General features: G+C 45.3%; 1 protein-coding gene across 8 annotated transcripts in view; it reads left to right on the top strand.

Annotated features, from left to right (window-relative positions):
- The first annotated feature begins 277 nt into the window (after positions 1–277).
- Positions 278–10,611, top strand: part of LOC139572900 (protein MTSS 1-like) — a 146,032-nt gene continuing 135,698 nt past the window's right edge. For 5 of the 8 annotated variants that reach the window (XM_071395752.1, XM_071395749.1, XM_071395751.1 and 2 more), the window contains exons 1-2: positions 278–846; positions 5,829–5,890. In XM_071395752.1, coding sequence (XP_071251853.1) covers positions 775–846; positions 5,829–5,890 — 134 coding nt within the window. In that variant the 5' untranslated portion in view covers positions 278–774. The remainder of the gene's footprint in view (positions 847–5,828; positions 5,891–10,611) is intronic. The other 3 variants (XM_071395754.1, XM_071395748.1, XM_071395750.1) reach the window with 1 other exon arrangement.

Below are 10,611 nucleotides of genomic sequence, written 5' to 3'. Positions count from 1 at the left end.
AGTTGTTCCTTTTATAAACTATCTCGAGCAAAAGGCAAGAAGCCAACACACGCGTCAAAGCCAGGAGGGGGGTGCATTTCGCTATTCGGGTATGCGCTCTGTACCTTTAGGGAAGATAGTATACTCCTCGCGTCTTCTCCGCGCTCCCGTCGTCTCCTTCTCAAAACCCATTGGATGAGAAAGCCAGAGGTCCCGCCCCTCTTACCTTCTCCTCCAATGGGTTTTGAGAAGGAGACGAGGAGAGAGCAGAGAGGACGCGAGGAGTATGTTTTGAATTGAGTTCTTCACAGTCTCCAGACTCGACCAGCTGAAATTGCATTGTAATATATTGAGCTTCTGAGACGGAGCTGTGTTGGAATTTGCTTGTGTAGATCATTTTGTTGTTTACGTTGAATATCCAGAGACTATCGGATCTATATCTATACATGTTGTATTAAATACGTTTCGGGAATTGTGTCATTTGGAGAATCATGGACCGTGAGTGGAGAAGCGATTGGGTTTTAAATCTCGTCAGCGTCTATTCTCTCAGTCTCACCTCTTGTCGGAGAGCGTTTGACTGAGCCGATCAAGCTATCGGCTGGAGCGGGTTTATTAGTTTCTGCATCAAGTCAAGGTCTTTTCACTCGTTCGGTGAATAGTTAACTAAAGCGAAATTATTTGTATTAAATTGCCGAAGATTTGTAATTCAAATAGCCCGAGGTTTCTTTCAACTCCTACGTTCAGGAGCTGTCCAGCTTGACCGTCAGACTGACCAGTACTCAGTTGTCCAGAAAAATGGAGGCTGTTATTGAGAAAGAATGCAGTGCATTGGGGGGACTTTTCCAAAGTGTGATAGGCGACATGAAAGTAAGTCAAACCTATCCGTTCTGAATAATTGTGTTTATAACAGTGTACATTCGATAGATAGCTAATAGCTACTTATCTAACTCCATATGAACTCATTCACTAACCTGTTCTGTAGGAATGGCCACTACGGTTAGCTAGCTAAGTAGATGACGTTAGCTGGCTGTCAGTGTTTTTTGACAGTTGCTTCAGATAATGACAAGGCCTCATCATCATGTCATGGCTAGCTGCTTGCGTGCTCTTCAGGCCAAACTGCGAGCTATGAAGCATATTGACTGACGTTTATTGAGTCAAACAAAAATACTAGAATGGGTGAGGCTTGGGTGTTTTCTTCCAATGTCAAATGCAGTGTTATGCTATAAAATCTATATTTTTCACCTGTGAATCTATCGTTGCTGTGGGTATCTAGGTTATTGTTCAGCAGGGGGTCTCTGCCTTCAAGGCTCTTGAAATATTCATCTGGCTGCTGATGCAAAGGAGCTGTGTGTGTTTGTATGGGTGTGTGTTTCACTCTCTCTCTCTCTTTCTCTCTCTCTCTTTCTCTCCTCTCTCTCCCCTCTCTCTCTTTCTCTCTCTCTTTCTCTCCTCTCTCTCCCCTCTCTCTCTCTTTCTCTCTTCTCTCTTTCTCTCCTCTCTCTCTCTCTCTCCCTCTCCTCTCTCTTTCTCTCTGTCTCTCTCTCCTCTCTTTCTCTCCTCTGTCTCTCTCTCCTCTCTCTTTCTCTCCTCTCTCTCTCTCTCTTTCTCTCTCTCTCTCTCCTCTCTTTCTCTCCTCTCTCTCTCCTCTCTCTTTCTCTCTGTCTCTCTCTCCTCTCTCTTTCTCTCCTCTCTCTTTCTCTCCTCTCTCAATTCAATTCAATTCAATTGACTTTATTGACATGGCAAGTTATTATTACTTACATTGTCAAAGTATACATATCGAAACATTTCTCTCTCTCTCTCTCTCTCCTGTGTTATGGCGGTATAGTGTTACACAGGGGGACATTCCTAAGGTCACTAATGCTACAAATCATTATCAGACACAGCATCCTTACTTACCTTCTCCTCAGCCTCCCGGATGGCAGCATAGTCTGAGTATTACACTACTCAAATCAAATCACATTTTATTGGTCACATACACGTGTTTAGCAGATGTTATTGCAGGTGTAGCGAAATGCTTGCTCTTCTAGCTCCGACAGTGCAGTAATATCTAACAAGTAATATCTAACAGTTTCACAACATATACCCAAAATACATGTACATCTAAGTAAGGAAAGGATTAAGAATATATATACACATATGTCAGGGCGGCATTGGACTAAGATACAGTGGTATAGTATAGAGTACAGCTTATACATATGAGATGGGTGATGCAATATTTACACACAATTAAAGTGACTAAGATACCGTAGAATAGTATAGAGTACAGTTTACACATATGAGATGAGTAATGCAAGATACTGAGACATTATTAAAGTGGCTAGTGTTTCATATCCTTAAAGTGGCCAGTGATTCCTCATCTATTCTCTATAGGCAGCAGCCTCTGCTGTGCTGGAGATGGCTGTTTAACAGTCAGTGGTGTAGTATAGAATATAATACAGTATATACAGTGGGGAGAACAAGTATTTGATACACTGACGATTTTGCAGGTTTTCCTACTTACAAAGCATGTAGAGGTCTGTAATTTTTATCATAGGTACACTTCAACTGTGAGAGAAGGAATCTAAAACAAAAATCCAGAAAATCACATTGTATGATTTTTAAGTAATTAATTTGCATTTTATTGCATGACATAAGTATTTGATACATCAGCAAAGCAGAACTTAATATTTGGTACAGAAACCTTAGTTTGCAATTACAGAGATCATACGTTTCCTGTAGTTCTTGACCAGGTTTGCACACACTGCAGCAGGGATTTTGGCCCACTCCTCCATACAGACCTTCTCCAGATCCTTCAGGTTTCGGGGCTGTCGCTGGGCAATACGGACTTTCGGCTCCCTCCAAAGATTTTCTATTGGGTTCAGGTCTGGAGACTGGCTAGGCCACTCCAGGACCTTGAGATGCTTCTTACGGAGCCACTCCTTAGTTGCCCTGGCTGTGTGTTTCGGGTCGTTGTCATGCTGGAAGACCCAGCCACGACCCATCTTCAATGCTCTTACTGAGGGAAGGAGGTTGTTGGTCAAGATCTCGCGATACATGGCCCCATCCATCCTCCCCTCAATACGGTGCAGTCGTCCTGTCCCCTTTGGAGAAAAGCATCCCCAAAGAATGATGTTTCCACCTCCATGCTTCACGGTTGGGATGGTGTTCTTGGGGTTGTACTCATCCTTCTATTCCTCCAAACACGGCGAGTGGAGTTTAGAGCAAAAAGCTCTATTTTTGTCTCATCAGACCACATGACCTTCTCCCATTCCTCCTCTGGATCATCCAGATGGTCATTGGCAAACTTCAGACGGGCATGCGCTGGCTTGAGCAGGGGGACCTTGCGTGCGCTGCAGGATTTTAATTCATGACGGCGTAGTGTGTTACTAATGGTTTTCTTTGAGACTGTGGTCCCAGCTCTCTTCAGGTCATTGACCAGGTCCTGCCGTGTAGTTCTGGGCTGATCCCTCACATTCCTCATGATCATTGATGCCCCACGAGGTGAGATCTTGCATGGAGCCCCAGACCGAGGGTGATTGACCGTCATCTTGAACTTCTTCCATTTTCTAATAATTGTGCCAACAGTTGTTGCCTTCTCACCAAGCTGCTTGCCTATTGTCCTGTAGCCCATCCCAGCCTTGTACAGGTCTACAATTTATCCCTGATGTCCTTACACAGCTCTCTGGTCTTGGCCATTGTGGAGAGGTTGGAGTCTGTTTGATTGAGTGTGTGGACAGGTGTCTTTTATACAGGTAACGAGTTCAAACAGGTGCAGTTAATACAGGTAATGAGTGGAGAACAGGAGGACTTCTTAAAGAAAAACTAACAGGTCTGTGAGAGCCGGAATTCTTACTGGTTGGTAGGTGATCAAATACTTATGTCATGCAATAAAATGCAAATTAATTACTTAAAAATCATACAATGTGATTTTCTTGATTTTTGTTTTAGATTCCGTCTCTCACAGTTGAAGTGTACCTATGATAAAAATGACAGACCTCTACATGCTTTGTAAGTAGGAAAATCTGCAAAATCGGCAGTGTATCAAATACTTGTTCTCCCCACTGTACATATGAAATGGGTGATGCAATATGTAAACACAATGTAAATAGTGACTAAGATAGCGTAGAATAGTGTGGAGTACAGTTTATACATATGAGATGGGTGATGCAATATGTAAACACAATTTAAAAGTGACTAAGATACCGTAGAATAGTGTGGAGTGCAGTTTATACATATGAGAATAGTGATGCAATATGTAAACACAATGTAAATAGTGACTAAGATAGCGTAGAATAGTGTGGAGTGTAGTTTATACATATGAGAATAGTGATGGTAGATACGGTACATTAGTAAAGTGGCTAGTGGTTCATTTCTAAAAGTGGCCAGTGATTCTAATCTGTGTCTATAGGCAGCTGCCTCTGATGTGCTGGTGAAGCGTGGATTTAAACGTGGATTCCGATTGGTCAGTGCAGCGTTGAATAGTCCTCACCACAGGTCCTTCCTGTTTGAGTTTCTGCCCATAGGAGGGGAGGAGCAAGATGGAATCGTGGTCAGATTTGCCGAATGGAGGGCCCTCCATTACCGTGTGTCCGTTACCGTGTGTCCGTTACCGTGTGTCCGTTACCGTGTTACCGTGTGTCCGTTACCGTGTTACCGTGTGTCCGTTACCGTGTTACCGTGTGTCCGTTACCGTGTGTCCGTTACCGTGTGTCCGTTACCGTGTTACCGTGTGTCCGTTACCGTGTGTCCGTTACCGTGTGTCCGTTGTGTGTCCGTTACCGTGTGTCCGTTGCCGTGTGTCCATTACTCTGTGTTCATTACCGTGTGTTCATTACCGTGTGTCCATTACTGTGTGTTCATTACTGTGTGTCCGTTACCGTGTGATTGTTACTGTGTGATTGTTACCGTGTGTCCATTACCTTGTGTTCATTACCGTGTGATTGTTACTGTGTGATTGTTACTGTGTGTCCATTACTCTGTGTTCATTACCGTGTGTCCATTACTGTGTGTCCATTACTGTGTGTCCATTACTGTGTGTTCATTACTGTGTGTTCATTACTGTGTGTCCATTACTGTGTGTCCATTACTGTGTGTCCATTACTGTGTGTCCATTACTGTGTGTTCATTACTGTGTGTTCATTACTGTGTGTTCATTACTGTGTGTTCATTACCGTGTGTTCATTACCGTGTGTTCATTACCGTGTGTTCATTACCGTGTGTTCGTTACCGTGTGTTCGTTACCGTGTGTTCGTTACCGTGTGTTCGTTACCGTGTGTTCGTTACCGTGTGTTCGTTACCGTGTGTTCGTTACCGTGTGTCCGTTACCGTGTGTCCGTTACCGTGTGTCCGTTACCGTGTGTCCGTTACCGTGTGTCCGTTACCGTGTGTCCGTTACCGTGTGTCCGTTACCGTGTGTCCGTTACCGTGTGTCCGTTACCGTGTGTCCGTTACCGTGTGTCCGTTACCGTGTGTCCGTTACCGTGTGTCCGTTACCGTGTGTCCATTACCGTGTGTCCATTACCGTGTGTTCATTACCGTGTGTCCATTACCGTGTGTTCATTACCGTGTGTTCATTACCGTGTGTTCATTACTGTGTGTTCATTACTGTGTGTTCATTACTGTGTGTTCACAAAATATAGTCAATATAAAGTCTAATAGGTTAGTCCATCATCACTTTGATGAGCAGGTCTGGCTTGGAAAATAGCTATTTTTACCTCAATGGGAATACCTGGTAAAATAAAGGTTTAAAAAAGTGTTTTTGGTGTGTGTGTGTTTTGTTATCATGTTGTTCTGTGTTTCTGACAGATGTTGTGCTCAGGGAAAACAAGATGTTCTGATATTCCTGTACTTTGTGTTTGTTTCCACAGAACAGCTACCCCATCTGGGAAGACTTCATCAGCAAGGCTGGGAAACTACAATCTCAACTCAGGTGAGTCATCATTATTACCACAGGTAGACCCTCAACAAGACCACAGTCAGGACCATCTCATTATTACCACAGGTAGACCTCTCATTATTACCACAGGTAGACCCTCATTATTACCACAGGTAGACCCTCAACAAGACCACAGTCAGGACCATCTCATTATTACCACAGGTAGACCCTCATTATTACCACAGGTACCCTCATTATTACCACAGGTATACCCTTAACAAGACCACAGTCAGGACCATCTCATTATTACCACAGGTAGACCCTTAACAAGTGTCATGCTGTAACATAAGTCCTAGAAAAGAGCTGTCTCCAACTGTCCGTCATTATTGGTTCCGCCCCAACCTCCAACCTCTACCCACCTGAGGTCTGTAATGTGTGGAATTGTAGGGCAGCTGTGGTTGAACTACGGTGTGGTTGCTAATAGTGTAGGTTCTAGGCCTAGTTCTACTCCATGGTTCTCTGTGCTGAGTCTGTTAGTCTGTGAGTCTGTGAGTCTGTGAGTCTGTGAGTCTGTGAGTCTGTGAGTCTGTGAGTCTGTGAGTCTTTGAGTCTTTGAGTCTGTGAGTCTGAGTCTGTGAGTCTGAGTGTTGAGGTGTTGCTGAAGGATTGTCTCACCTAGGCCTAAACCCCCTGACCCCCATACCAGACACGGAAGTGCAGGACTCTGTGATCTTTACTGTGTCTGGGTGGAATTGTATGGCAGCTGTGGCTGTAACAGGATGGATGTGCTCCCGAGTGGCGCAGCGGTCTGACACGGAACCCAAACCGGCCGCGCGCGTGTGCCATTGTGCATAAATGTACTTTGTCCCCCCACACCAAACGCGATCACGACACGCAGGTTAAAATATCAAAACAAACTCTGAACCAATTATATTAATTTGGAGACAGGTTGAAAAGCATTAAACATTTATGGCAATTTAGCTAGCTAGCTTGCACTTGCTAGCTAATTTGTCCTATTTAACTAGCTTGCTGTTGCTAGCTAATTTGTCCTGGGATATAAACATTGAGTTGTTATTTTACCTGAAATGCACAAGGTCCTCTACTCCACCAATTAATCCACACATTAAACGGTCAACCGAATCTTTTCTAGTCATCTCTCCTCCTTCCATGCTTTTTCTTCTCTTGACTTTATATTGCGATTGGCAACTTTCATAAATTAGGTGCATTACCGCTACTGACCTCGTCCATCTTCAGTCACCCACGTGGGTATAACTAATGAGGAGATTGCACATGGGTACCTGCTTCTATAAACCAATGAGGAAATGGGAGAGGCAGGACTTGCAGCTCGATCTGCGTCAGAAATAGAACTGACTTCTATTTTAGCCCTTGGCAACGCTTAAGCTCGTTCGCGCGAGCGAGCAGTGTGGGTGCAATAATTGAATAATATAGATTTCTAAATTTATTTTGCAGCGCACGCGCTGCGAGCGGTGTAGTCAGCCTGTTAGGCACTGCTTCGCTTGAGGCGTCACTACAGACCCGGGTTCGATCCCAGGCTGTGACGTGACCGGGAGACCCATGAGGCGGCGCACAATTGGCTCAGCGTCGTCCGGGTTAGGGAAGGGTTTGGCCGGCCTGGATTTCCTTGTCCCATTGCGCTCTAGTGACTCCTTGTGGCGGGCTGGGCGCCTGCAAGCTGATTTCAGTTGCCAGCTGGACGGTCTTTCCTCCGACACATTGGTGCGGCTGGTTTCCGGGTTAAGGCGAGCAGTGTGTCAAGAAGCAGTGCGGCATGGCAGGGTCGTGTTTCGGAGGACGCACGGCTCTCAACCTTCGCCTCTTCCGAGTCCGTAGGGGAGTTGCAGCGATGGGACAAGACCGTAACTACCAATTTGTACCAGGAAATTGTGGAGAAAAAGGGGTAACAAGTACACACAAAAAACAAATGCATAAATAAATAAACAGGATGGATGGATGTCTCTAGATGGAAAATAAGAAACTGTGTCAGATCTACTTCTCGGTGATCTCTGCTGGGTAAAATCACAGTCTACTACCTCTACCCACCTCTCGGTGATCTCTGCTGGGTAGAATCACTCAGTCTACTGCCTCTACCCACCTCTGGTGATCTCTGCTGGGTAGAATCACCCAGTCTACTACCTCTACCCACCTCTGGTGATCTCTGCTGGGTAGAATCACCCAGTCTACTACCTCTACCCACCTCTGGTGATCTCTGCTGGGTAGAATCACACAGTCTACTACCTCTACCCACCTCTCTGGTGATCTCTGCTGGGTAGAATCACCCAGTCTACTACCTCTACCCACCTCTCTGGTGATCTCTGCTGGGTAGAATCACCCAGTCTACTACCTCTAGCCACCTCTCTGGTGATCTCTGCTGGGTAGAATCACCCAGTCTACTACCTCTACCCACCTCTGGTGATCTCTGCTGGGTAGAATCACCCAGTCTACTACCTCTACCCACCTCTCTGGTGATCTCTGCTGGGTAGAATCACCCAGTCTACTACCTCTACCCACCTCTCTGGTGATCTCTGCTGGGTAGAATCACCCAGTCTACTACCTCTAGCCACCTCTCTGGTGATCTCTGCTGGGTAGAATCACCCAGTCTACTACCTCTACCCACCTCTCTGGTGATCTCTGCTGGGTAGAATCACCCAGTCTACTACCTCTACCCACCTCTCTGGTGATCTCTGCTGGGTAGAATCACCCAGTCTACTACCTCTAGCCACCTCTCTGGTGATCTCTGCTGGGTAGAATCACCCAGTCTACTACCTCTACCCACCTCTCTGGTGATCTCTGCTGGGTAGAATCACCCAGTCTACTACCTCTAGCCACCTCTCTGGTGATCTCTGCTGGGTAGAATCACCCAGTCTACTACCTCTACCCACCTCTCTGGTGATCTCTGCTGGGTAGAATCACCCAGTCTACTACCTCTAGCCACCTCTCTGGTGATCTCTGCTGGGTAGAATCACCCAGTCTACTACCTCTACCCACCTCTCTGGTGATCTCTGCTGGGTAGAATCACCCAGTCTACTACCTCTACCCACCTCTCTGGTGATCTCTGCTGGGTAGAATCACCCAGTCTACTACCTCTAGCCACCTCTCTGGTGATCTCTGCTGGGTAGAATCACCCAGTCTACTACCTCTACCCACCTCTCTGGTGATCTCTGCTGGGTAGAATCACCCAGTCTACTACCTCTAGCCACCTCTCTGGTGATCTCTGCTGGGTAGAATCACCCAGTCTACTACCTCTACCCACCTCTCTGGTGATCTCTGCTGGGAAGAATCACCCAGTTTACTACCTCTACCCACCTCTCTGGTGATCTCTGCTGGGTAGAATCACCCAGTCTACTACCTCTAGCCACCTCTCTGGTGATCTCTGCTGGGTAGAATTGGAGGACAGGCTGATTGGCAGCGTGTTTTACTCTGTAATAATGTTAGGGTCGGGTGAAGTGCTCTGTCATTTAGCTGTCCTCTTCCACACTGCCTTCTAGGAAGTTATCTAATTATAGTTTTTAAATCCATCCGTTGCTTTTTTGTTGCAAAATAGGTTATTTTTACAACTTCCCCCGACATAATGTTTCAGAAAATATTTGTTTTTTGGTGTATTACTGTGTAATCACAATATGGGTACGTCCCAAATTGCATCCTTTCCCCTATATAGTGCACAGTAGTATCCAACAGAGACTAACACAACCAGAGGTTTCCCCTGTAGTGGCTCTCCCTTTAAATAGAATGGAATGTGCTTGTGGAGAGTGTGCGTCTGTATGTCTTTGTGTGTGTGTGTGGGCGGGTGCATGTGTGTGTGTGTGTGTGTGTGTGTGTGTGTGTGTGTGTGTGTATTTTTCCGCCAGAGACTAGCAACACACCCTTGTGTGTAGTGGTTAGCTCCAACCCGCTACAACCCAGTCTGTGGTAATACCATTACAGGTTGATAAGGACAGTGGTGTTCCTGGTCAAACGAATGTTAGTCATTCTGTTGACTAACAGAATTCTGTTGTTCTGGGACAGACTCTACGTCCCAAATGGCACCCTATTCCCTATATAGGGCACTACTTTTGACCAGGGCCCATTAAAAGTAGTGCCCTATATACAGTTGAAGTCGGAAGTTTACATAAACTTAGCTGGGAGTCATTAAAACTCGTTTTTCAACCACTCCACAAATTTCTTGTAAACAAACTATAGTTTTGGCAAGTCGGTTAGGACATCTACTTTGTGCATGACACAAGTAATTTTTCCAACAATTGTTTACAGACAGATTATTTCACTTATAATTCACTGTATCACAATTCCTGTAGGTCAGAAGTTTACATACACTAAGTTGACTGTGCCTTTAAACAGCTTGGAAAATTCCAGAAAATGATGTCATGGCTTTAGAAGCTTCTGATAGGCTAATTGACATCATTTGAGTCAATTGGAGGTGTACCTGTGGATGTATTTCAAGGCCTACCTTCAAACTCAGTGCCTCTTTGCTTGACATAATGGGAAAATTAAAAGAAATCAGCCAAGACCTCAGAAAATAAAATTGTAGACCTCCACAAGTCTGGTTCATCCTTGGGAGCAATTTCCAAATGCCTGAAGGTACCACGTTCATCTGTACAAACAATAGTACGCAAGTATAAACACCATGGGACCACGCAGCCGTCATACCACTCAGGAAGGAGACGCGTTCTGTCTCCTAGAGATGAACGTACTTTGGTGCGAAAAGTGCAAATCAATCCCAGAACAACAGCAAAGGACCTTGTGAAGATGCTGAAGGAAAC

The sequence above is a fragment of the Salvelinus alpinus genome, chromosome 4, assembly GCF_045679555.1.
Source record: "Salvelinus alpinus chromosome 4, SLU_Salpinus.1, whole genome shotgun sequence".
Taxonomy (NCBI): domain Eukaryota; kingdom Metazoa; phylum Chordata; class Actinopteri; order Salmoniformes; family Salmonidae; genus Salvelinus; species Salvelinus alpinus.
Note: the sequence above shows the minus strand (reverse complement) of the source record. Positions and strands in the feature narration are given on the sequence as shown.